The following is a 26,191-nucleotide window of genomic DNA, read 5'->3' as shown; positions in this document are numbered from 1 at the left end:
GTCCAAAAGCCTTTGTTTGATCACTTTTCCCTCAAGTTTTTGAAAAAAGTTGTTTTCTTTTGTTCCATGGATACTCAAAATGCAATTCATGCCATCAATTTTGTAATTCTAAGCCAATTTGTGCTCACTTTATGACCAGATATCTCCACTGCGCAAGAGGGCACATTGTCAAAAAAAAGTTAGTAAAACCTAAAGATATGATTATCAAATTAAACATAATTTAAAAAATGTGCCCTCTTGCGCATTGCTGAATTTTATGGTCAAAGTTGACATGATTTCTAAGCAACTTCCCCCAGGCCCTTAAATTATTCTACTTTGTGGAAATAAGATTCTGACTTAAAGATAATTTATCAAAGTTCATTTATATGGCCAAAGTCTTAGGCGTCCGACGGAGATTTTATGCTATTCTGGCGTTCAAACTTCAGACATCACTGGAGTCCGACCTACCTAATGATGTCAAGTAAAAGCGGTCAACACCAAGGATAGCCACTGAATGTATGCACAAACTGCAACTTGCATTTTAATTTTATGTTGACCGGTTCAAAAACTACGCTCTACCATCACTTCTTAAGTTAAGATTACATTCAAAACGGAGACGTAATTTATAAAACACGATTTAAAATAGTTTTACAATTCTACTCAAAAATTAAACAAAAAACAATAAAATATCAATTAAAACAGGACATCATATCGTAAAACACAGATAAAAATAATTTTAAAATTCAAGTCAATAGTAAGAACAGTAATACAATTTCATGGGCTAAGCATACCCGAAACATAAAATTGAAAATTGAGGATTGGGAAAAACTTTCATGGAGGAGAATTTGTATGGAGGAGAATTGTATGGGGGAAAACTTGTATGGAGGAGAACTTGTATGGGGGAGAATTTCCGGAGGAGAACTTACGGGGGAAAACTTGCGGGGGAGAATTTACACCGAATCAAATCGAGGTGGGTATTTAGATATTTACTTGTCGCGTGATTTTTAACTTCGTTGACATAATTTGTTCCTTGTTGGACACAGTTTTGAGAAACGTTTTCCTCCGTAAAGTCATCACTAATGTTGCTGGAGGAAAGTAGGGAGTCATTTTTTGCAGCGTTGCCCAAAATTTCTAGATAACCCCCGAACAAGACAGTAAACAAGGCCAAGACAGAAAGTATAGAAATGATAATAATTCCAGTGATTAGTCCAACTGTAAATGCCCATGAGCAATGTCCATTAATTATAATTTTTATAATTAAAACAAAATTATGTATGCTACTCACATGTAAAATTATCTTCTGCTTCCGGATAAGGAATAACCGTGGTCGTGGACGTCGGTTCATCTTTTGAGCACTGACATTCATAACTTTCCTCATTTATTGTTAACTATTTTAAAGCATTTTTAATAGTTTTTACATTATCAAGAAATTAAAATTGCGCTAAAATCTGGTGATAAATTATTAATTTTCTCACAACATTATTGACATTTCCGGACATTGTAATTTCCTCACGTGGAGGAGTATCTGGACACATCGAGTCTGTTATGCGTCTCGTTACATGACAATTGGAAGGGATTGATATGGATCTGATTCCATTTTCGAATTGGAATGTTTGCCTCTCGTTGGATTTAAGGATGACACCCTCATCGGTGCAATGTCGAGTTGCATTGTAACAGTTGAACATTCGGTAAAGCGTGCAATTTCCAGGGGGAGGAGGGGATGCAGTTTTTTCCACTTCGGGTAAAATATTCACACTAAAAAATGCAAAGTTATTTTCATTGCTGCGAAATATTTAGAAAAAAAATTAGCCCTATAATAAAACCATGGATTTTTACAGGGTTGGAGGTGTTTCTGGAAATTCAGGACAGCACGTGGGACTGTATTTTGTTTCTTTGCTGGGGCAAATACAACTGCAAATTATCTTCCCATTCGAACATTGTGCAAAGTAATCTACGCTGACATCGTAAAACTTGTCGCATCTCCGAATCCAGTCGTCCTCAGTGGGACTGGTGTTGACCAAGATGAACACTGGCAATTTTGAAGTACAGCTTTTCATTGAAATATTTTTTGTCCCGTTTAATTTTAAGCATTTCACTCACCTGATAAAACCATGTGAAATTCTACTTTAAGTAAATTTATGCGATTGTAATTCCATTGCATTGCACCGACTTAATCACATTTTTCCACAGTTATTGCACGATGTCGGCTAAAGATGCTTGTGTACAGGTGTGTTTCTGTAAGTATTGAATTTCCATAAAACTAATTCCTGTATGAGTAAGGGTGCAAAGTTCTGGTCATAATTAGACAACAAATCCTTTGAGTACTGATATTTGAGAGCAAGTTAAATGCATGCTACAAACTATGTACGTATGTAAATGACTCATGGTTATTTGCAAAATCCACAAGCACGACGGGAGGAAGTACCAATTGGTACTTATGTACAAATATTTGTAAAAATTGATTTTGTAAAATTGTGCTACATATGTTGGTTGTAGAGTCGGCAAGAAGAATCCGATAACCGTTACTTCTGATGAACATATTTACGACATTACGCATACATATTTACATACATTCGTTCATACATATTTACATAAGATTACATTGTATTACATTTTACTCATTATTTAGAAAAGATAAACGACCATCACCGCACATATTTATTTACGAGTATGTACATATATATATACATATATATACTGGATTTTCTTGTCAAGCGAATACAGACAGAATTTATACTGTAATAATAATAATGTCTGATCAGTTTATATATTTGCATTCAGATTTCTAACAATGCATGTATTTATGCATGTGCAATATTTTCTATAAATGTAGTATGTATGCTACTCTAGCATGGCTACACGATGCTTAAAAAACTGGTTCTTCTTAAGCCAAATATGTACATGCATTAAGATTAATATACACGTATGTAATTGTTTATTTATTGTCTTGTTGTGGCCTATCTTGCTTACTACCTCGTAATTCGATTACGTCAAGCCATTTCTTGGAAGCACAGAATTAAAAAAAAAAACAACACGTGGACCAAGAAACTATCAAATTGTATACGTTAATACATTTATTTTATGTTTGTTCTGCGAAAATGGATAATTTCTTGGAAAACCTTAATATCTGGTGTTTCAGCGTATATAAATCATGCTAAACCAGCGAAAAATGTATCAGTCAGAATTTGTATTTCAATCTGAAACAGACAAACTATTTAGCCCCAGTTGTTTGAAGGAAGAAATCCGCAATGAAAAATATCCACTTTTTTCTACTCGTTGTTCTCCTTGTGGCCGCCGTAGGGGTGGCACATGTTGGTATGAAAAACTAAGATATTTTACATAATAATTGAATATTTCTGATCCTAAATAAACTTATTAGACGCCATCAACTGCCAAGATCAAGGTGGGAATTGCAAACTTGTAAACACCGGAAGTTGTCAGAGCGAGGGGAAGCGTCGTGTCGGGTATACCAGCGGTTGCAGACCACCAGAGCATTGTTGCGTATAATATTTTCATAGGGTAACAAGTCCCACGCGTTGAATCATCATCCAAATGGAGAAGAGATGCAATTACTAAAATTGTTATATTTAGTTGAAAAATTCCAATTCCAATAGCATTTATGTATGTACCTAATACGTGTGTGCGAAGCCTAAACGAGCTACCATTTTTATTGTAAATGTACATAATCTTCAAAATATGTAATAAATTTTACCTTTCCGCACTGGATTCAATTTTTCTAAGAATGTCTATTTTCTAAGAATTTCTATGAACCCTTTACTCGGTTCTATTATGTAGATTTCCCTCTCATTTCCGTAAAGTATTTTTCGGAAAGACTTATCTGAATTTTGTCCTAATGTCCTCATTTTCTGAACAATAGAGGTGAATCGATTATTCATAATTAGAGGGTGTTCCGGAAGTAATGCAACTTTGGTCAAATGCACATATAAACTCAACGAATGAATTTTTTAAAGCGAAATTTTGGTCAGAAAGGGACAAAGGTTAAAGCTAATTAAGTTTTGCTTCCAATGGTCCGTACACCCCTTCCGCCAAATTTGGAGACGTTTTTGTTGGGCGCTCACAATTAGTGCTTCGCCACTGTTTTTGGTCACCATTTTTGAGATTTTTGACCACATGTGTTGAAATAAGTTCAAATTTTCGACTGAAGTTTTTCGATTACAATATTTTTTCTAGGATAGGAACTAAAATTTTTCAATAGGTCTTGTATTTGGCAAATTTGGGAACGTTGTTCACCTCTCCCATGTTAATTGCATTTGATCCGTTTTAAGGCGGAGCGTGATACTTTGGCTTATATTTAATTTCCAGTTTTGCATAAATGGTTTTCTTGAAGGTGGGAGAGTTGTACTATGTGCAAATAAAAGCATTTTGATAATCTGAGCAGTAAATCGTCTTGTACAGGACGATCAATTTTGGTTAATTTTAATTACTTCAGGTCAAGGATTTTTTCTGCCCTCCTGCTTGCTACTTTTATTTTACTCTTGACTATATTTATAAGCTTCTAGAACCTTCTAGGATTTGATGTACAACTTCTAAGCTTTCAAATAATGTATGGTGTTCGGTGAGAACTTCAAGTACTTCAGCGAATTTCGCTCCGACATAACAAATTTCTATCTACACGAAGTTTATTACTTTCGGGGCTGCCACACGAATGTACCGACCAGATATTTTTTGCGATTAGTCGTTTTTTGCAGCTCATACCTTAGTATAACACAACAAATCGTCACTTTTGGAATTTCTTATTTTTTAAAGTGAACACAGCTCAATTTCTTGGAGCGCGTAACCACTTTTTCGAGGTAGTGGCAGACAATGGTTGCGAGTTGCTTGGTGGTATTTGACCTCATTTTGGAACGGATAGAGATATCGACTTCTGGTTTTCGGATTCTACTAGATAAATGTGTGGACTTCAATATTCACCCAATTTCGAATTTGGGGCAAATTGATACCCTTGCATATATGCATTTTACCAAAGTTGCATTACTTCCGGAACACCCTCTATCAATATTCCTTCGTTCACATCTAGCCATGTTTTATCAGGGTATATATAACACTCCATATACCATCTACCTAAATATTCCAATCCTTCGGTTTTAAAAAGTCCGTTCAGGATTTGGCGTCAAATTGACGCTGTCAATTACTTCAAGTAATTTCTCAGTGAATCTTGACGTAGAAGTTCTACGGTAGAACTGCGTCTCAAAATACCCCTGCGGACATGCGCGAACTTCTTTGCTTAAAAAAACGTTCATCACAACACACAGAACTCATCTTCAGTTGCTGCTTGCTAGTTCCCGCGACGAACCCAGCTGGCTTTTTTTATTTGGAGTGAGCCAGAAAGGGTTCGTGGAAAGTCCATAAGGAAAAACGCCACGATAGAGGTACGATTTCTGACCCCCTATTGGTAGTATTAACGCAGCGCGTGTGGCTGCTGCACGCCCAAGCAGTGTGTGCTTCGCCCCACGATGGTGGTGCACCACCGCTCATATCCACAAAAAATTACGTTGGAAGCACCTAGGTGGCGTCGGCACCGCCATTTAGAGCATCAAATTTGGGGAGACGCGACTCCGAAATTGGAGAGAATATGTCCAAATAGGGGTGCGGACGCCACCTATGTGCTGCAAACGTAATTTTTTGATGCCAGGATATGTGGATATGAGTGGTGGGTGTATGGCACCCACCACTCACTTTGTATGAGAGTTGCAGCCACCACGTTTGGCAGAAAATGCACGAAATCGTGTGTGCTTCCAAAATCTCACTTTTTCATCTGTTCAGTTAGAGTCCTCGTAGGAACTAGCTGCTTGCTGTCAGTACACAGTATGTACTTTTGTATATTTTTGAGTTTGAATTAAGATTATTAAAATTAATTACCAATTTTGAAACTCACTTTGCCGCATGGCTGCGGATCAAGATCGGCTATCGTGATTTACGGAGGAAAACTACTAAGGTTTGACTGAATTTAAAGAACGTCCGGGAATGAATGGGAATGGTCTGAAAATGTGGTCATAAAATCACAATGAGTTATCGGAATTTTAAACTTTTTGCATATGTATAATACCAAATACGTACCTACATAATTTAATTAATAGCTAAGGCCGCCACACCCCCGTTGGCGACTAGTTCGATTTTCTTGCGAAGATTTTTCATTAAATTTTTTCCCGAAGTTTTTGCCACTTCCGAGGTGATTTTCTTCCATCGTCCTTTGAATTTTCGAAAGGTGTCAGGCACATCTTGAAGCCGGGAGTATACTGACTTAGAACGTGCCCAGAATTTTTCGATTGGGCGGAGTTGGGGTACATTAGGTGGGTTGATATCTTTTGGTACGAAATCAATATTTTTCTTTCTGAGGTACTCGGTCACTTTCTTTGCATAGTGACAAGTGGCGAGGTCAGGCCAAAACAAAACTTTATCATTTTTGTGAAACCTATTAATAAATGCTTCCAATCCAGCCTTGACGCAATTTTTCAGATAAATATCTTGATTGATATTCCCTTCGAGAACTACCGGGTCTGATACATGTCCGTGACTGGAGATGCATTGCCAAATGCAATATTTCTTTGGAAATTTGTCTTTTTTTCGTACTTTTTCTTCATAAGCCACTTCAGAGGGATCCGAGCTATGAAAAAAATGACGCCCTGGAAGATTTGAAGGGTCAACCGGAACATACGTTTCGTCATCCAGGATCACTACTTTTCCACGCATTTTCTTCAACAATTTTTGACAGCAATCCTTGATCCGACTTTCTTGTACGGGCTTGTAATTTGGTGCAGGTTTTTTGGTCCTTGCTTTGATTCCTAATTTATGGACCTTAATTTCCCCCAGGTAGCTTTTGGAAATTTTGACTTTCCTGGCAGCTACAGCTACTGACGTTGATGGCTTGGTTTTGAAAATTTTTTCAATTCTATTTTTCACTCGAGTGGTCGCTAGCTTCGCCGGACGACCAGCTGGCTTCTTGAATTGCACATTTTCGGAATCCTTGAACTTTTTTATGTAGGAATACACATTTGAACTTGGAATTCCTTCCTGCTTAAAAAAGTTCCAGGTCACCTTGGAGTCTCGGTTGGCTGTCGTGTTGTAGAACTCCATCACTCGTTTTGCTAACAGCTCCCTTTCAAACAAGCTTCTTCTACCCTTATCCATTTTTGAAATTTAAGAGTGATATACCAAATTGACCCTAATGAAGTGGGCTTTCAGAAATTTAAATTATTATAGTTCGCGGGTTTATTGATTTGTCAATATACTCGCTAGAGCGCGCATTCCCATTCATTCCCGGACGTTCTTTATTTTGAGTAGTTTTTTATTTGCATTGCAAGTTTTGAAATATGTTATTGCCAATAATAAATATGTGATATGATGCTAAATATTTATTTATGACGAACAATGTGTAACCTAATTTATCGTATTTGGTAAACAGGAAAGCAATCGGGACAGGACGTCACGATGCAGGGCGAAATTGACCAACCGGCCATACAATTGGAGGAGTTTGACGTTGTTGTCGACATCGATAAAGTGGCGATGAATAAGGCTTTGCTCAATCCTGTGGTATTTAATTAATTAATTACTTCATAATTTATCCACATTTTATATTTTATTTTATTTATCCACAGTATTTAATTAATTTGTGCGAATATTGTATTGCAAATATTGTATTGCAGATCCTGCACAAAGTCTTCTGTTCCTTGGACACCCCCACTTTAAAGTCAGTTCGCCTCGTCTGCACCCTTTGGGCCGAGGTCGGCGCCACAATTCTCGGCAAACAGGGTCGCCTCCCCTTTTCGACACCGCCAACCTGTGAAGAGTTGACCTCATTCAATCCCAAACTGGCCAGGAACATTGAATTACTATTCCGCAAGATTATTAAATGTCACTGCATCGACGATTGCTCATGTCCTCCCAATTTGACCAATCTGCCCTCCAATTTTGTCATAATTTTGCCCCAGATTTCGGACAAGTTGGAAACACTCGAGCTCTTAGGGGTCAAGACGTTTGAACCCCTACAGGAAATTTGGAGCACTTATCATTTCGCACGCCTCACCCACATCTCGATCATCGCTAACGGAGTGTATCTCGATAAAATGACACCACCAGCACAAGGTATGGCTCAATTTCGACCCCTTCCAAACCTGAAAGTGTTCTCCTTTGAAGTTTCACCCAGCTGTAGAGAGCCCTCGTCAAAGGATTTTATGTCAACCATTTGCCACAATCTGGTCAACTCGGCCCCCAACCTGGAAGAAATTGACCTTAAGGCAAATTTCTACTGGGATTTAACGGCATGCGGAAAACTCAAAACCTTCCAGGTGAAACATTATTCTTGGGGTGGTGTTCAATCCGAAATCTATGAAATGACGAAAATGCTGGAAAGTTGTGGACATTCTTTGGAAACTTTGACCCTGGATTATTTGGGTTCGTACAATGGCCCAATAGAGGTAAAATTCTTGCAGTTTTTTTTCGTTTTCATTAAAGTTTCAGTAATTCTGTATTTTACTTTAAGCTGGATTTGCACTTCCCGAATCTCACCCACCTCAGACTTCATGCTACCCACGTGTATAGCGTTGAGGCCTCGGTGAACATCATCAATCTCCCAAAATTGACGCATTTCTCCTTGTTAAGCAATGCTACGTTCAAGAGGGACATTTCTAGCATCCTTCAACACTACCATTTGCGTCACATTGGGATAACGTCGCTCGATATGTCTTGCTTCCACTATCCCAAATTTGACAACGTATATGGACATGGACAAGCTGCCAGAAGACTGGTCAATCTGTTCCCGGCCGTGAAGGAATTGAAATTGAAGATGCTGATCCAATACGTCAGTAGTTACGGCCAATATTTTTTGGCTTTGATGGAAACGGTACAATCTTTCGACGACTGGGAGTTGACATGCGGGCAGATCGAGTTTGAGATTGCGTCTTTTTCGGTATCTGGGGTACATAACTATTCTTATCCCGATCAGTGGTTTGGTTCGGAACTGGTCCTTATCGTATTGAAAGGAATGGCGGGATGGAGAGGTTATCATTTCAATATAATTATTGTATAATGAAATAATGAAAATAGTGACATTAATTAAACTTGATAGGTTTGAGGAACACTTCACTGCAATTTACTGGTAATGAGGGTCGTCAAGCAGGGTTTAGATTGTTGGGCGAGATGCGAGATGTCCTCCTGTCGTGCAGGACGATTCGAAGCCTGACTATTGCTGGGTTTCTGGTACATTTTTATACTTTCTCGTTGGGGTAGGAAAAATGTAAAAAAAAATATGCGAGTTTTTATTTTGCTAATTTTTCCACAGATGGATGAACAGACCAAGGACAATTTTCAGACGTTTATTGGAGACCATAATTTACCGATTAGTCTCACTGATTAAATAATTCTTTCATTTGTATTGACCCATTATGCACTTCGATTACTTGCATTGTAAAAATAGCGCAATTTCTTCATTATTATCTACTATTGTTTTTGGTGAAATGTGCGCTAAATATTATTGCTGAAATGTATAGTTTATCTCTTTTCCATTAAATACGTACATGATATGAGTATGATATGCATATTTCGAGACTAAATAGATTGTATTTACCTATCATTTATAAAAAAATCTGATAAATATTTACCAAATTCATTATGTATGTATGTCTTCATGACATTGTCATCGGGTTCAGCCCGTTGAGGAACATCATGCATCATTGGATCTCAAAATTTCTCAAAATTTTAAGAATATTTATTTAGCATTTGTGGAAAACTCTACGGTAAAAAAATGATATTTTTCTTCTAAAAATTTTGGAATTTTCCTTGTACTTATGTTAAAAAGTTGTTTTCGCGTTTTTCGTAAAAAACCTACAAACCCAGTTGAAATATTTATTTCGTCTTTTATAGGAAATCATGGAAATTTAATTTGTTACAATCTGTTGTAATAAAAATAGGTAGTGAGATTAAAACAAACCGAATCAGTAAAATCTCGTATGTCAACGAGCCATCAAGATTTTGAAAATAATGGTTCACGCTGATTTAAAGTTTTAGGAGCAAAATAAACCAAATTTCGGAAGAAATTTCAGATAAAGTTATTTCAAATTTTCAGATTAGCTCGATATGTAAATAAATAACAAATACATACATAATTCTTATTTCTTGTAACCATAACCATAGACATTTTATTTTATTTAAACTGTAAAGTCGCTTTCATTTAAATTTGAGTAAATATTACCCAAATTTGGTAAAAACATACTTCACACAAAAACACCACTCCCGTCATAATCAAGATACCTCCATTAACATAAAATAAGCCAATTATTTGCAAATTAAACCCAACAGGGTCAACCCTGTCCTGAACCACTTTCCTTTTCAATACCACCACCCACGCTCTTATATCCATCATGCCAATCATTGTACAAATTATAAATACCCGAGTGTACAAATGCCTGCAATTTCCTGTACACATAGCCACACTGTGTATTCTGATACGCTGTAAAAATCCATCCAGATTGAGCCCCTCGTAAAGATTCTTCCCCCTTCACAAATTTAATTTCCCCCATTTCCCTGTTAAAATAATTTAAATAGGTCCCTATCCTAGCACTCTTATCGACAAAGGCGGTATTACCACAGGGCGAAATAAGTTTTAGGAAACCTTCCCTATTTTCGGGGTGAAATGCGACATTTTTCTTCCTTCCGCTATGTAATTCTGACATATTTTTATACAGTTCCAAGAGATCAATCGGAACGTTGACTTGATTTCTTAGCATGACTAAATTTCTACCAAACGGCGTATTTATAATTGAAGGTGTCGCCTTTGTAGTAAAATTCGTTTCAAAAGATGGCGTCGTCACGTTAAAATTCGCAATATCAGTAAAATTCGTAACATTCGTTACTACTGAATCTGCAATGGTACCATCGCAAACGAGGACAGCCTTGTACAAATTAACCAGAAAGAAGCAGTACATGAGGAACCCGGTTTGGAACAAGATTGTTACCGACGTTTCTTCGGTTGTCCTGGGATTCGGGCTGTTTTCTAGCACACACCGCACAACGAATTCCACTTTGTAAGATAACCGTGTGACACGCATGTCACTATTTTTGGTCACCAGGGTTACAAATCCTACCAGAAGTGTGGAAATTGCAATGGTTATAATCCACACGAGCGGGTAGAGCGGATCTAGCAAAATATTTAACGATTCACTTCTCCCCGCTTTCACCCGTTTAACTCCATGACACGTTAAAAAATCAAAGGTTCGAATTTTCCCGAAAACTATTTGGGGCAGTGGTACAGCTAGTCTAGCTTGGGGATTGTGATACTTCAACATGCAGGGTGAATCCTCAACGTCAATGTGGTAATACTTGTCGAAAATTGGATAACCCAAATTTTCCAAGCGATCACTTATCTCTCTGAGTGACCCCGCTCTGTCCAAAGTTCTGGATAAGAGGACACTTATCCTTTTCCCGAAACCTATCTTACCTCCATTTTGATATGATTGGGCAGAAAAGGGGGAGAATGGTGGGGATGAATTTCTCAGAAAAAGCGTATCGAATTTACGGGAACTTTCATCGTCATCGAGCATGGCGACGATATGAATTTGGGAATATTTCCCGGAAACAAGGATAATTTCTTGGTGGTGGTCTAACATATCTTTGCCATACGGTGGTGGCAGTGTTAGCAAGATTATGTAGTTTTCATAGCACAAGAAACAAATATAGATTAATTTCTGAATTTCGCGCTGGTATATTTTGACTAGAAATATGTTTGAAACGAGACGGTTGTTATAGATAAATATTCTCGGTATGAAGATATCGGTGAAAGTTTTGTTATCCAAGAGGATTAACATGTAATGATGTTCAAGGAGTAGGACGGATAATTTGTCTGGGCAACCGTGTGAATCCCTCACTGTCGAGGCTATGGGTGACACCCGTGTGACACAGGATGGACGATATGATGCATTCTATTCGAGGAAAATTGATACGGACGGGTTCTTGAGGAGGTATAAAATACGCGACGCAATGTACATAGCGGCGACGGGAATGTTGAGACACAATATTTTTCTCCCCAGAGGAAGAAAGGATTAGGGGGATTTTTGGGATATAATTGTCTGGGTAGTAGTGGACAAGGGTTACTATGCAGGGGGAGAAAGTTTGGACGAAATTTGTAATTTCCAAGTTGTACGGAGAATTGGGTAATATTAAATTTATTAAGAATACTGCTAATTTTAGGACCGAAGTCATTTTTCTGGGATTTGTTTTGTTTTATATCTTTTTTTCAAGTTAATACTATGCTCTGATCTCGCTTAGGATGTAAATATACGAGCTAAACTTCGAATTTTAGTAAGCCAAGCGCTAAATTCAATTTCATACTTATTTAAAATTTGCAAATTTTGGAATATCTGTGCTTAATGGTCCGTCAAATGTCTATGTACATAAGGGGTGAGTCATAAGTAGTGATCCACTATTTCTGGCTTTCCGCACGCCAAGGAGAGTGGGATAATTCATTAAGTTGTAGTATCCTGGTATTAAGCAACCGATATGGCACACAAAACATGTCATCAGAGGTTGATCGAATCTTAGGCGGAAAATTGGGACTGAAATAAAAACAAAAAGTGAAAATACGAGTGGTGCAAAAGTAAAAAACGCATCGACTTTTGTAGGAAAATCATTTTCCACGAAAGCAGAGGAACATAAAATTAAAAATTCTTTGCTTTTCTCAGTTACACAGTAGCATTGGCTAAATAAATTCCCCACCTTCGGAAAAATATCCTAAGAACCGGCGTCTCAGGCTACACGAAAAGTGAAAACCTATATTTGTATGAACGGTTTTACATCGATTCATCATGGCAACCAAACCACTAAACCTAGTCATCTCAAATCATGGCAGGGTTAACATTAGCCTATTGGGTCTTGAAAAGTGTAAATATCAAATTGCCAATAAATATGCAAGTAACAAAAAACTAACATTATATGCACGAATTCACAAAATTTGCAAAAAGATGTCGCGAGAATAACGGTTATTTTGAAGAGTGCTGCGTGTACCTTAACCATTCTGCTGTCTTCTAACCTAGAGTAGGACATGTCACGGATCATGGACAACAACAAAATGTCCCTAAAGCTTAACAAATACTAAAGTTTTTCAAAATTCTCGGGGTTTTTCAGGATCAAGTCTTATGGAGATTAACATTATAATAAGTTCCGATGGTGATGATATTCCACACGAAAGTAAATTTCAATAATTCTGAGCACATGTTAGTAGACCACTATTCTGTTAACTGCCTCAAGGAAAAAGTTTCAGAAATTCATGCCTTTACCATGCAAAATTCATAAAAGTATGACAAGAAAAGTGGGAAATGAAGGGTTGAAGGTAGCTTGGGCAAATTGTTATCTTTTGGGTTTAAGTTAATCGATGGTCAAAATCTAATTGATTTCTAAGTTAACAATCGCATGGGCTATAATATGGGTGATAATAGCTTGTGTGGTGATAAGAGTTAAGTAAATGGCGACCGTTTTATACTGTATCACTACTTATGACTCACCCCTTATGTTGTATGTAGGTGTCTGGAAATATTTAATCGGACTCTTGTTCCAAAATATTTGTAGATTTACATACATGTATAAGTTGACACCACGAGTGGTGTCAACTTATGTATAACTGCAAAGTGAAGCACTAGACTATTGTGTGCGATATAGATATATGTAAATACTTACGTAGGTACATACATATCTACACATTTAGCCATAAAGAGGTCTCATTTTGGCGTCTATTTTCCGTCCTTTCCATTCTAGTTCACTAAATCCATGATAAAATATGTACATATCCCTAATTTTTAATATGCTCCCTGTCTACAGATATGTGGGTCATAAGTATTTATGGACAACATACTTCACGTCATGCCGTTAATTCATACATATTTGGTAAATATTCTGTAGTCTTCAGAGATTAAATGCTTCATTTTTTACGTGAACTACTTACAAAGTTTATATTACATTTTGCAATGTTAATACCTTCTTGCAAACACAAATACGCGACCGATTTATATTTGCATTCAATTTATGTAGATATAATTTTAGATATATTTTACCAGCGCTAACTTTTTACAAAATAAAAAGTGACCTCTCAAATGCAAACTTACTCTTCAATAGTAATATTAAGACAATTATTCATGTAATAATTCATGACAATATCTTCCCCTCATGGCATGCAAAATAACTTGCAACACACTAGACGCCTGAAAAGGAGTTACAAAATTGTACAAATTGATGGTTAAATATTTAATCAGCACATATTTAAATGATTTGGTTGGATTCTTTTATTATTTTGGTTGGATAACAAAAATAAATCGTTTGGACATTTGATTATTGGAGAAATTATTATTTTTGTTGGGGAAAATTACATTTGCTTTATAGAGTATGTATTTACATATATATCGATGAACAATGAATTGAATTAAACTACTCGTTCTCGTGGAATAAGATGAAGTTATTAAATTGGTTGCACAGTATAGCTCGTTCTGACAAATTACATGTATCATTATACATACATACATACATATGTATATATACTTATGTATGTACCTAATTATACGTACCATTAGAGTATTTCAATTGTTCCTCTTTACACAAGCTGTACAGCTCTCAACTGAATTTTGCTAGGTATATACATAAGTATTTTTTGCGTCACATTGATAGGAGTGGTATCATAAATGCTTATATTAGAAAGCAAAATTACATCTAAAACTCACCCAACAATAAAAACAATATTTGATATAAATATGAAATGTATCTTAAAACTACTCATCCGTCTCCAGATTTGCCACGTGTCCAGCGACACATGGTCGAAAGCTGACAAGTTTAATTATCCCTGACTTATACATTTTTCCACAGATTCTTTAGCCTATCTAATCCGTCATCGAAACCTAAACCTAAAGAGTTGATTCATACGAAGTGACGACCATTTCATCACGTGAAGGATTGACTCCTTCTTCAGCAGAATTTTTGCCCCCACATTTTTTGGAGGCAACCTTTTTCGACACGTCACCAACTCCTTCCCCGCTAATGCCCAAAGCTTTCCTCAAGTCTAAGAGCTCTTGCATCACGCACGCATCCAAATTGTGGTGAATGTTGTCCCCACACCTGTTCAGAATAGATTTTCACAATTTAAAAAAAAATTTTTGGCTCGGAAATATGTATGAAAACCTACTTTTTTAAGGTCTCCGCAAGTGGGGCGGACAGATGTGACGACAGTGCCTGCATCTTCTTCCAAGAGTCAGAATACTGAGTTCGGACAAGTTCAAAGGCTGTGGAACACAAGGCGAGGCCCACGATGAAGTAGACCGAACAGAGCAGAAGGTACTGCAGGCGACCTGTGAAGAGATTCAAAGCGTCAAAGTCAAGGCGCAAAGATGATCAAGTCGTTAACTAAATTGTGCTTAGCAGTGTTTCAGATGCAAGAAATAACCACAAGAAAGTGGTTTCTTGCAGTTATTTCGACCTGCAATAAATGCAAGACGTAAGAAACTACATCCCGTCGCAGATTGCGTCCTAGATTGCGCATATTTTCACTTTCTTGCAGTTTCTTGCACCTTGCATTTCTTTCTTTGCAGTGGAAGAAATGTATCAAACCCGCAAGAAACGGAACACTGCTGCTTATCAGGAAAACTCACTTGGAACCACATCTCCAAAGCCGATCGTTGTCACGGTAATAAAACAGAAGTAAAAGGAGTCGAAAAAGCTCCAGTTCTCGAGATATGTGTAGAGCCAGCTTCCCGCAGAAATATAGATGAACAAGAAGAACACGACCGTCCCAGCAGTTACACCTTTACCTAGGAAATTTTCAAAATTTTCAAATTTAGGCAAAATATTTTAAATCTCCGATATTCATAATTTTACAAAAAAATCGGAATCGTACCGAAAAGTTTTCTCAACTTGGAGGAAGATTTTACCACTTCCGGCGGGGCGCGGCCTCCACAGCCCTTGCAAGCGTAGGACACCGCAGAGGCGATCAACTTCCCCAAATCCGCGATGACCGTCACCGTCAATGGAATTCCGAGGACGGCGAAGAATATGCAGAAAGTGCGGCCTGCCTTCGTTTTTGGCGTCATGTTTCCATAACCTGTAGACAAATGGATAACTTGAAATTAGACTTATGTGATATGGGTGTTATGCAAATTAAGTTATGCAAATCAACCGGAGGCCGACAAATGTACATACATTGCACTTTGTAGCGAAAAGTGTGTAAAACTCATCATAAATATTTACATACAGGGTGGTTTAAATGTCAGCTTACAATGGAAAATTTTTCAGTGGGAAAAATTCACAAATCTCCATTAGTTACCGAAATTTTGCCTCTGAAATTCAATATTTTAAGAATTTTGTCATAATTCATTGTTCCATAAGTTTTGATAAAAATTAATAAAAATCTCAATCCCAAATCCGTAACTAATGGAAATTCACAAATTTTTCCCGTTGAAAAATTTTCCATTGTAACCTGACATTTAAACCACCCTGTATTTAAGTACCAATTGTTGTGAGGACGGTCGTGGCGAAAAAGAAAGACCTGAGATAACTCCACTCTGATGTAACCTCAAGCTTAACGACCGACATTCCTTCCCACTTGACATCGTCTATCAGATTATCGTAGGCTTCCAGTGCTGAAGATAAGGTCGAATTCAAATCGTTCCCCTAAAATCATTGACCATATTTAATTATTTACTTATTGTCTTAAATGCAGAGGGTAAGTACAATTATGTTTTACCACTCTATAATAAAAAGGACATGTTTTATGAATATGATTTATTACATACCTCCTGTGTTCTCGTCACAACGGTGTGAATTAAATTTGAGCGTCCTTCAAGTAATAGATTTTTGTACGCTGTCCTCCTCTCGAGCGATGCTGGTCCTTCCAACTGCTGGAATATCTACAAATTAAAATATCTCAAAATTATGACTGTTGGAGGACTGAAGTCTAAGGTTGCTTAGAACTGTGTCTTATAAAATTCCAACTTGCATGTACTGTTTATTTGAATGCACAATATGATACCTAGCAGATCGCGAGTACTTAAGTATATTTCAAAAATATAGTGCATGTATTCCATTGTGAATATTTACATCATTAACGAATTAGGTACGGCGCAAATATTGGGTAAACATATGTATGCCTACATAAATTATTTGTTTACAGAAAAATGCATGCAAAAAATTCAAAACATTGTTCATTGCTAAATTGCATGATATTTTACTATAGAAAGTCTTCTACAAAAATTCCTCTGTACAGTGTCGGACAGATGTCTACGTCCACATAGTCGCGTCAATTTCATTTTCAAATTGTCACTGAACTACTGAACCAATTTTCATCATTGATATATCAAATTCTCACAAATTTAACGTAATTTCATAGCACATTATTAGTTTTCCGCTAAAAAATTTATTTTAGGCCAGAGATGTATTTTAATTCAAAATGAAAACAATTGGATGGACAAAAGTCAACGTCCAGTCAGAGAAAACATACAAAAAAAACTGTAATTTATAAGGAATGTTATAACAATTAATTTTTAATATTTGGTTGGGCCTCCGTTCGCTTTAAGGACGGCTTCAAGGCGTCGAGTCATTGAGTTTACCAAATTCTTGGTCACATCTTCAGAAATGGTTTCCCAAACTTCACGAATTCTGGATTTAAGGCCCGGAATTCCTGAAAAAGATTGTTTTCTTATTTCTCTTTCAATGTGGTCGCACAGATGCTCAATGGGATTCAAGTCTGGAGATTGGGGAAGCCATTCTAGCTTCGGAATTTTTTTTTCTTGAAGTATTCCATGGTGGACTTGGCAGAGTGTTTCGGATCGTTGTCTTGTTGGAAGGCAAATCGTCGTCCAAGTCCAAGTTTTCGAACAGATTCCTGGATATTACGGTCAAGTATTCCCTGGTACTTGTATTGGTCCATAATTCCGTCAATAAATTCCATTTTTCCTGCCCCACTTGAAGCCATGCATCCCCACACCATTACCGACCCGCCGCCGTGCTTAACTGTGGGGTTGAGATTTTTTGGATTCAAAGCTTCTTTTGGATATCTCCACACTCTACGACGCCCATCTGACCCAAAGACATTGAACTTTGACTCGTCAGTCCATAAAATATGTCCCAGAATGTTTGTGGCTTGGAAATGTGGTCTCTGGCAAACTTCACTCGTTTGGTTGCATTCCTCGGTACAATAAGAGGCTTCCGGACTGCTCTGTGGGATTTCAAATTTCCCTTATTCAGTGTTCTTTGGATGGTCATAGGACTAACCTGTTTGCCGAACATCTCCTTGATCTCGGTAGATAGCTTTGGAGCACTAAGTGAGGGTGTAACGTTGACTTTGTTGAGCACGTGGCGTACTTCTCGGTGAGCCAAAATGGGTTTTCGACCACTTCTGACCTTGTTTTGGACTGAACCATTAGCTTTAAAGTTCTTAATGATTGTCTGGATGGTTGTCCTTGCTAATTTATACTTGGTCCATATTTGTCTCTGCGACAGCCCCCTTTTTGTCCACCCTTCCAGTCCTGAATGACAAGATCTCGAATAGCGATAGGAATTTCCTTGCGTGTCGACGCCATCATATTTTTCTGGAAGAAAATTATTTAAAAATTAATGCGGCATGTGTTATTGATAGATTTATTAAGTTACCTGATTTTATAAATTGGAGAGATTTTTGTTGTTGACAATTAAAGTGAAGTGGACGTAGACTTTTGTCCGCTCAAATTTCATCCTCTCTCGCTCTGCACTATGATTCTCAGTTTTCCCAGAATTTTCAGAAATAACTCATATGTTTTATGAAATTACGTTAAATTTGTGAGAATTTGATATATCAATGATGAAAATTGGTTCAGTAGTTCAGTGACAATTTGAAAATGAAATTGACGCGACTATGTGGACGTAGACATCTGTCCGACACTGTACATTCCATTTGCAGCTTTGTCATATTGTGTATGTTTCCGTACAATTATTTCATGCAGGAAAAACTTCGTTTGTAAATACTCTGGATAAAACTATGCTAATCTCACTTCTAGAGAACCTCCCTGTCTACATACACGTGCATACAGATTTTCTGCACGTGTATTTTCCTATGGGAATCCTCCAACTACACTAAAAAAAATAATAACTAAAATGTCACTTTAAGTCTGACAAAAAGTACGATATTAATGGGGACCTTATTTATGTAAACGTTTCAATTTTCGTGAAGCTGTTGCACCTCGAACGATCAAAGTTTGCAAATAGTTTTTTTCATATGGCTTTATTTGGAATATTAACTTTGCAGAGTTGATTACGTGAAGCTCATCTACTTTGATTACAACTGAAGTTTCATATAACCACTTTTACAAGCGAAACTTTGCATGTCAACAAGTCATTCTCAACACAATTGGAGGAGAATATAGTATGAATTATTTAGTCCTGCATGCACAGGTACACGGGAAACCATCCGTGTTTTTGGCATAGAGGGGAGAAAGTACAATAGTTTTATTTACTTAAATTGATGCCAACATGTACTCACTGTTATATTTTTCGTACATGACACAAATTGGCATCAAAGTTGACCATCTTATACAATAGCACAAAGGCTTATTTAAAAAAGTATCTATGTATTTACACTCATGCAATGCCATGTCAACCAAGATGTTTCACATTGGCGACTATTTAAACGCAAGATTTCCACACGCTGGCACAAATGATGCATGCAGTCATGCACATCAGAAGGGTTACATAAGTAAATATCTAAATACGCCTCTAAAAGCGGGGACACTTTATACAATAAAAGTTTCTTAAAAGTTCTCTTCATTACATTTTAAATATCGTACAATTTGAATAATATATATATAACACTCATTTTGTTATATGCATTATTATGTTATATAAGAATTGAATTTTGTGAATTTGCATTTATATGGCTTTGATATATATCCATTTGTATGGGTTTTGATACGTTTTGGTGGAGGAGATTACGCAATATACAACCGCAAAGTTAAAGAACCCGAAAGTCGCAAATCGTTTGCTGGCACGGTGACACATTTGGCAAGGGAATAGAATCGAGTGACACATCAAGCAAGCAAAGTTATACCCGGGGGAGTATCCTGGTTGATTCATGCGTAAATATTGAGAATGAGTTGGGACGAAATAAATAAATAAATTACACCGCATTGTGTAACCAATGCTACAGATTTGTTCTGTACAAAAAAAAATCTGCAACTCTATTTCCCGTACTTGTTGATTTACTTCCGTTCAGCCCTATATTTACTTCGAAAACATAATTTAAGGAACAATTCAAGCTTACAAATAGTTAACTGTGACACCAAATTAGCGAATTTCAGCAGTATCTTACTAAAGGGAAATTTACGAAATATCAAAATAGTTTAGTCTGTAAATTCTTATCTAACTATCTGAAATAAGATACAAACGAAGAAATATCAAAATTGTCTTTAAGTATTTAATTAAAGACAACTTTCCAAGATTCTAATTTTTTTCCATCTCAATAACACCGACACACACACATACGTGAAACATTATTACATTGATAGTTTTACATACCAGAGCGCCAATTAACGTATAGATCAACAGCCCCATGAAAAAGACAACATTTCCATAAAACCCATCACAAAAACCGGTCTTCTGCTCCACTTTGCACTGATTCTTTTCGTCTTCCATCGCAACATTGAGCTAACTTTCTCCGCTTTGACTTTCACCACACATGCAACCAATATTTATATGTACGTTATATGTACATATGCAAATTAACTATCCATTTATCCGTAAAGTTTAATGCAATTACATGAAAGATGACTTTCTCCTCAAACAGTTTTTTAATTTAGTAACCACTCCCATTCTTTTGGTAAAAGGGGCTCTTTACCCACCAAACTTTACAGCAGAGTATTTGTACAATCTGATAAACTGACGTGCGTGTTTTCAGACTTCTGCACTGCAGGGAACCCATTTCACGACTAATCCTACCGAAATAAAATTCAGGGTAGATACGGAGATTCACAAAGGAGAAAATTATTTATGTATGTATGAAAGTGACCCCCGGACTTTCTTCCGCACAGAAGTTTCTTTTTGCACTGCTTGAAATAAACATAATTTAATGCTGCGACGTTTCAAAGGGCAAGGACATGGATTTTACATTTGCATATTGTGCTAGTGCAGTGTGCATCTATTTGTTATTGTTGGTGGCCTTATGTTCATGGCCTGTCTGTCCGTTCAGCTCATTGATTGGGAACGGTTTATTTATGTCGAACATGGGGATAGCAAAATTCTCTTACTAAATCGGACGCAAAGTTCTGTGTTCTGTTTCTTTAATTTATGTACAAATTTTATGTCAAGTATAAAAACAATTGAAAATCAATTTAGTGAAATTCATAAAATTCAATTAAATATTAAAAATTCATATCTCGGACTAAGGATAAGTGATCATGTACCAACAAAAATGTGCCCATCTTTTGAATTTTATTAGTTTGAAATTATCGGAATTAAAAAATTCTGTGCATAATTTTAAATTTACTATGCACATATTTAGTTCACATGTCAAAAGCCGTATTTATTATAACTTTTGATAATGCAAAAATTTAAGACACAGAAGTACACAATAACTAAATAAAAAAACCGAGTGTTTTATTCCTCGCGTAAATCCAGACTAGGGCTACGCGATACAGCGAGAGTTTATTGACTGAACACAACCACAAGTTTATTACATTCTCATCTTCCTCTCGTCTTCTGGATTTCATCCAAACCTATTCTGCACTTTTTGTCACAAAAGTTGTGTTTTTACTTGTAGTGCAAAGGATGCCACTATTGAGTGAGGGTCTGGTGCATGTTGACCTTCACGTGGCAATTACATCCTGGTACATATATCTCAGGTAATGGACCTGAAAATCTGTAACATGCCTTAAACAATGGAAAAACTTTAGAGAATCTACAAGAATTGGGGTAGAAAGGGCTTACAAGATTTCCTAATTTTTAGGGGACAATTCCTGACATGTGTTGTGTGTATGGTCCGTCCCTCAGACTGAGAAAAAATAGTTCACTGTTTCTCCCAACTTTCTCCGTGGTGAAAGCAATACAACTTGTAAGGTTATGCACAAAAACATTCTCCATTTATCTCAACTTTCTCCTTGGTAAATGCATAAAAACAGCCATATCCACTTCAAATTGATATAGCTGTATCTATTTATAACTCTGCCAGAATATGCATAATTGCATACTTCCAAATTATTAAGCGGAGTATGTATATTTATTGTCAAATACATTAACTTGATTAACTTAATTGTAATTATAAAAATACTTATTATTATTATTACAACCTCCCAACAACAAAAAAGATGAAGAAATCAAAAAAAGAATTATTCTTCCCTGGGCTGGAGACGTAACATCTAAAATCGCTTCATATTTAAGAAACAAAATGGATGTAGATATTGGCTACTTTCCTGGTCCGAAAATTGGATCAATTGTTTGTAACGCCAAACAGAAATTGCAAAAGCCAAGAGCAGGAGTTTACAGTATACAATGCAATTCGTGTCCTGCTGTTTATATCGGTGAAACAGAACGAGATTTCATGGTCAGAATTGCCGAACATCAGAATGACATCAGAAGAGAAAGTACAACCTCGCCTGTAGCAGCTCATATGATAGAAAACGACCACCAACTGGACCCAAATTCCTTTAAACTCGTTGTCCCAGAAAACAGAAAATTCTTCAGAAAGTTTAAAGAAGCCCTGCACATTAAAAAGTTAACGAGCAAAATTAACATATCCAGCGGAGTCAACATCAACCCAATCTGGTCCTCAACACTACTGAATTTTTTATAATTTAACTGTGACTAAGTAACATTTACTGACAATTAATTCCCATTTTTCACTTGTCAAAGGAATGTATTGTTTAGATTTGTATCCGATATCTTTGTATTCTTGCCTGATGAAAATGACAGCAGTTCATTGAAAGCTAGCAATTTTCAACAATAAAATCAAGAAATAATCCCCGAAAACCGCAGAAATGAGTGATCATATAAAAATACTAATCTTACAAAACCTTAGACGTGTTCTTGCTCATTGTAATCCCTTATTTTTTGGCGAAGTTTAAAAATGTGACAAAATTCAAGTTTATTATGCGTTCCAAAAACTTTCTTCAAACACAACTACTTTTTTAACATCTGCTTTGCGCACACATTTGTAAGAAAGTAAATTTCCCCATAGGAAAGATTTTTCACTGTTGTAAATTTTACTGCAAATCTTCTGTGGATCAGTTCACACTTGTGGAGAGCAAAAAGAACACAATTGATTTTTGACGTAAATCTGAAATAAATTACATGGTTGATGTGCAGTCCCAGGCATTTTCACTTTTACTAACGAAAAAAAAAACTTTCCCAAACTTTCGTAACATGCAGCTCGGTTTAATCTGGTCCAGCATGATATCACTTCCAAATCCATCACTTTATCAAATGATCCATTGCGTGCTAACGATTCACCGAAAATAGTGCATTTCGGCCAAGAATGACATGAACTTGCCACTAGCTCAAGTAAATTATTATGTCATGATTTTATCCATGGGAGTAGGGTTCCCAACACCGTGTTTTTCTACATTTTTATTGTAGAATTTAAATAAAAGGTGCAATAATTAAAGTACGGTTTTAAATAAAACTACACCTTCTCGAAGAGAAATTCAGCCCGATTTCCACCCTTAATCACCGGAAGAAATTTGTCAAAAATACGGGATACAAATGGAGACCAATATTTCTTTCCTAAAATCTTGATTGACCTTCAACACGCAATTGACACCGATCACCGTACATACTTGGTGGCAATCACGCAACAAAATAATGAATATTAATCTCATCTGGGTAACAAGTTGGGTAGGATTATACCGAGCTGCATGTTGCGCAAGTTTTCTTTTGTTACATAGCAAGAGTGGAAATACTGATATGTAAATGTGACTATACTTCAAGCAATCATTTTTTTGCCAACATTACTAACGATGCGAATTTTCATAACGAATGCTCTCCATGCTTCACTTACTATGTGCTTCCATCTTTCTATGTTGTTGCGGTAAAAAAATTCAGAAATTTAGAATGTTTTCTTTAGCAGAATAAAGACAATTTTGAGATCTCATCTGGTGTCATAGTTTTTGCAAGCAGTTTTAATTACGGAGAAAAATTTGGTTGAATTTAACCCCCCACTTGATTAGCTGAAATTTCCAACTTACGTAATAAGCTGAGATCTCCTACTGACTGAAATTTCAACTATGTATCTATGATTTCAGAACCACTTAGCCAGTGGTTCTGAAAAATTCACAAGTTAATTCGATTTTTGTACTGCTCATCTCTCAACTATTAATTGACGTGTTAACTCCGTTGACACTGACAGCTCGACACATGAAATTGACTAATTTTAACAATATTTCTCCTACAAGCAATGCTATCATGCAGTTCATGGTAAGAGTCGCATTACAAAAGTAACATTGTACTACTTAAAATCTGACAAATAGTTGCCTGGCACGAATCCACATTTCGAAAACGGAACAGATTTCGGGTTGACATTTCACGCCATCCATTTTTTATCGGGTACAATAATAAACCGAAATAAAAATCAGCCCCGTTCATTCCTTCTGCTAGAGTTGGGAGTTGAAACAAATAAATCACATTAGCAATCACGCCGCACATTTATTTATAAATGGGCTCGATTGGCGTGCACATTTATTTTCGGATACACTTCCTGTACATATTTCAAATCTTTCAAGGACCAAGCCAAGGTGAAACTGGACACCGAATTGGCCGCAATGCTGTGAATTTTATAATTTTATGACCTTTTATTTGGCAGGAATAAAAAGATTGTAAGGGACCTAACATAACGGATGTGATAGACTTTGGGAATGCACCCAATAACCACGGATCCACCAACTATGGCCTATAACCACCAAATATGCATGCAAGTAGGTTGTAGGATCTCAGTTTCCCCATATTAATTACATCCTTCATGCACAGTCCATAATGCTACTCTATACTTTTTATCTCAGATTTAGCTGACTGTTTGTTTGTTGAGGTTAATAATTCTTTTAATTGGATAAGTATATAAAATAATGAGGCAAGCTAAGCAACCTGACATTTATCCCTTATTAACAAAACGACAAAACTGTATTTATATTTCAGACAGGATTCGCATTAAAAAAATCGAATGTCTGAAGTGCTTGCTAAATTACTCAATCCTTCGCAAAATCCGGGGGAAATTTTTTGCAGGCTGGGCTAATTTCATGCTGCGTTCAAAAGAAATTTTATACTATGGAATATGTATCTAATCAGACCTTCTCTCATAGTATGATCGTTGAGCATACAATCAATATACTCTTCACAAAATGCTTTGTAACCTCGTAAACACTAAGGTAATTCACGCAGTCATTGGTAACTTGTAAAATCTGCAAGTTTAGCATAATAATATTACAAGCGTTTGCAAATTGAAGGGAGCAAAGTTTGTAACCTAATTTTCCTTAGAAATCTTTGCAAAAGTTTCCAAGTTTATCGGCAGAATTTACGGAGTTTTCAATGCTATATACCAATGTCTGCGTGAATTGTCTCACTGTAAAATTCGAATACACAAATGTTATACGTATGTACACATTTTTTTAATTTCCAAGAAACAGCTTTTTTAAAACTGGTTTAAAAATGTTATGTACATATGTACGTATGTAAATTACTCGCTATAAAGATTTGCAGTTTTGTCTCATTGCTTATCAATGCTTGCTTACCAATGCTCCAATTCCATTATAAACGAGAAGACCTACTAGAAGTAAAGCAGTCGAGGCATACGGTTTCACACGAGTATAGAAATCTGGTCTGGACTCCTGATTACATGTATTTTGGTTTACAACCTCTCCACTTTCCATCTTGATCCTGAACTTTCTCCACTTTCACTTTCACTCCGTCCACACAATTTGTACTCTGGTCTCTCTCTTTCTTTCACAACTTTTGGGCTGCTTTCTCTCCTTCACCTATCAAGAGATGGGCAAATGAGATGTGATCGAGGATACATAGTGGAACCCAGAATGAAGTCACTTGAGCGGAGAACAGATCGATGTTGGTTGGAACACGACAACTTTATTTCTGAACTCAAACTGAACAAGTGCAGACAAATATATTTATGCAACCAAGACGCTGCAGCAACAAGCTCTGGAGAAAGTGAGCACGAGCTGCATACTTATTTACTGATGTGAGATGAGTTCATATTCAAGAATGA

General features: G+C 36.6%; 3 protein-coding genes and 1 long non-coding RNA gene across 7 annotated transcripts; 2 read left to right on the top strand and 2 right to left on the bottom strand.

Moving 5' to 3' along the window:
* Nucleotides 1-494: 494 nt before the first annotated feature.
* Nucleotides 495-2,326, bottom strand: LOC110850262. Its single transcript, XM_022097717.2, has 5 exons — nucleotides 2,080-2,326; nucleotides 1,816-2,008; nucleotides 1,455-1,734; nucleotides 1,265-1,367; nucleotides 495-1,191 (listed from the first exon to the last, which is right to left on the bottom strand). The coding sequence occupies exons 1-5, from the start codon at nucleotides 2,138-2,140 to the stop codon at nucleotides 902-904; spliced, it is 927 nt and encodes a 308-aa protein (XP_021953409.2). The 5' UTR covers nucleotides 2,141-2,326; the 3' UTR covers nucleotides 495-901.
* Nucleotides 2,327-3,136: 810 nt separating this feature from the next.
* Nucleotides 3,137-3,709, top strand: LOC110850042. The gene is made up of 2 exons (XR_002547914.2): nucleotides 3,137-3,294; nucleotides 3,359-3,709. It is a non-coding gene; the product is annotated as an uncharacterized LOC110850042 (long non-coding RNA).
* Nucleotides 3,710-4,169: 460 nt separating this feature from the next.
* LOC110850285 lies at nucleotides 4,170-10,062 on the top strand. Of its 3 annotated transcripts, XM_035852285.1 has the most exons (7): nucleotides 4,170-5,935; nucleotides 7,403-7,530; nucleotides 7,644-8,082; nucleotides 8,134-8,414; nucleotides 8,480-8,996; nucleotides 9,065-9,195; nucleotides 9,278-10,062. In XM_035852285.1, the coding sequence occupies exons 2-7, from the start codon at nucleotides 7,429-7,431 to the stop codon at nucleotides 9,350-9,352; spliced, it is 1,545 nt and encodes a 514-aa protein (XP_035708178.1). In that variant the 5' UTR covers nucleotides 4,170-5,935; nucleotides 7,403-7,428; the 3' UTR covers nucleotides 9,353-10,062. The 3 variants fall into 3 exon arrangements, with proteins under 3 accessions (XP_035708178.1, XP_035708176.1, XP_035708177.1); XM_035852283.1 differs by having other exon boundaries at nucleotides 4,171-5,935; nucleotides 7,644-8,414; XM_035852284.1 differs by lacking the exon at nucleotides 4,170-5,935 and having other exon boundaries at nucleotides 7,309-7,530; nucleotides 7,644-8,414.
* A 4,266-nt stretch (nucleotides 10,063-14,328) lies between these two features.
* Nucleotides 14,329-26,042, bottom strand: LOC110850296 (potassium channel subfamily K member 17). Of its 2 annotated transcripts, none has more exons than XM_035852349.1 (7): nucleotides 25,704-26,042; nucleotides 16,758-16,871; nucleotides 16,473-16,635; nucleotides 15,863-16,066; nucleotides 15,618-15,776; nucleotides 15,155-15,317; nucleotides 14,329-15,087 (listed from the first exon to the last, which is right to left on the bottom strand). In XM_035852349.1, the coding sequence occupies exons 1-7, from the start codon at nucleotides 25,839-25,841 to the stop codon at nucleotides 14,877-14,879; spliced, it is 1,152 nt and encodes a 383-aa protein (XP_035708242.1). In that variant the 5' UTR covers nucleotides 25,842-26,042; the 3' UTR covers nucleotides 14,329-14,876. The 2 variants fall into 2 exon arrangements, with proteins under 2 accessions (XP_035708242.1, XP_021953423.1); XM_022097731.2 differs by lacking the exon at nucleotides 25,704-26,042 and adding an exon at nucleotides 20,509-20,905.
* Nucleotides 26,043-26,191: the final 149 nt, after the last annotated feature.

Source organism: Folsomia candida, unplaced genomic scaffold (genome assembly GCF_002217175.1).
Source record: "Folsomia candida strain VU population unplaced genomic scaffold, ASM221717v1 Fcan01_Sc005, whole genome shotgun sequence".
Taxonomy (NCBI): domain Eukaryota; kingdom Metazoa; phylum Arthropoda; class Collembola; order Entomobryomorpha; family Isotomidae; genus Folsomia; species Folsomia candida.
The sequence above is the reverse complement of the archived record's forward strand: the minus strand, read 5'-3'. Positions and strand labels throughout refer to the sequence as shown.

Bases quoted from the DNA above. Each gene is read 5' to 3' on its own strand.
- LOC110850262 (XM_022097717.2), bottom strand. From the start codon at position 2,140: ATGCAATGGAATTACAATCGCATAAATTTACTTAAAGTAGAATTTCAC. The intron at 2,009-2,079 runs GTGAGTGAAATG...CAAAATTGCCAG, and splicing joins ATTTCACATGGTTTTATCAG to TGTTCATCTTGGTCAACACC. The intron at 1,192-1,264 runs GTGAGTAGCATA...GGGCATTTACAG, and splicing joins AGCAGAAGATAATTTTACAT to TTGGACTAATCACTGGAATT.
- LOC110850285 (XM_035852283.1), top strand. From the start codon at position 7,429: ATGCAGGGCGAAATTGACCAACCGGCCATACAATTGGAGGAGTTTGAC. The intron at 7,531-7,643 runs GTATTTAATTAA...ATTGTATTGCAG, and splicing joins AGGCTTTGCTCAATCCTGTG to ATCCTGCACAAAGTCTTCTG. The intron at 8,997-9,064 runs GTTATCATTTCA...TAAACTTGATAG, and splicing joins AGGAATGGCGGGATGGAGAG to GTTTGAGGAACACTTCACTG.
- LOC110850296 (XM_035852349.1), bottom strand. From the start codon at position 25,841: ATGGAAAGTGGAGAGGTTGTAAACCAAAATACATGTAATCAGGAGTCC. The intron at 16,872-25,703 runs GTAAGCAAGCAT...TTTAATTTGTAG, and splicing joins ATAATGGAATTGGAGCATTG to ATATTCCAGCAGTTGGAAGG. The intron at 16,067-16,472 runs GTACTTAAATAC...ATTTGTCTACAG, and splicing joins GACCGTCCTCACAACAATTG to GTTATGGAAACATGACGCCA.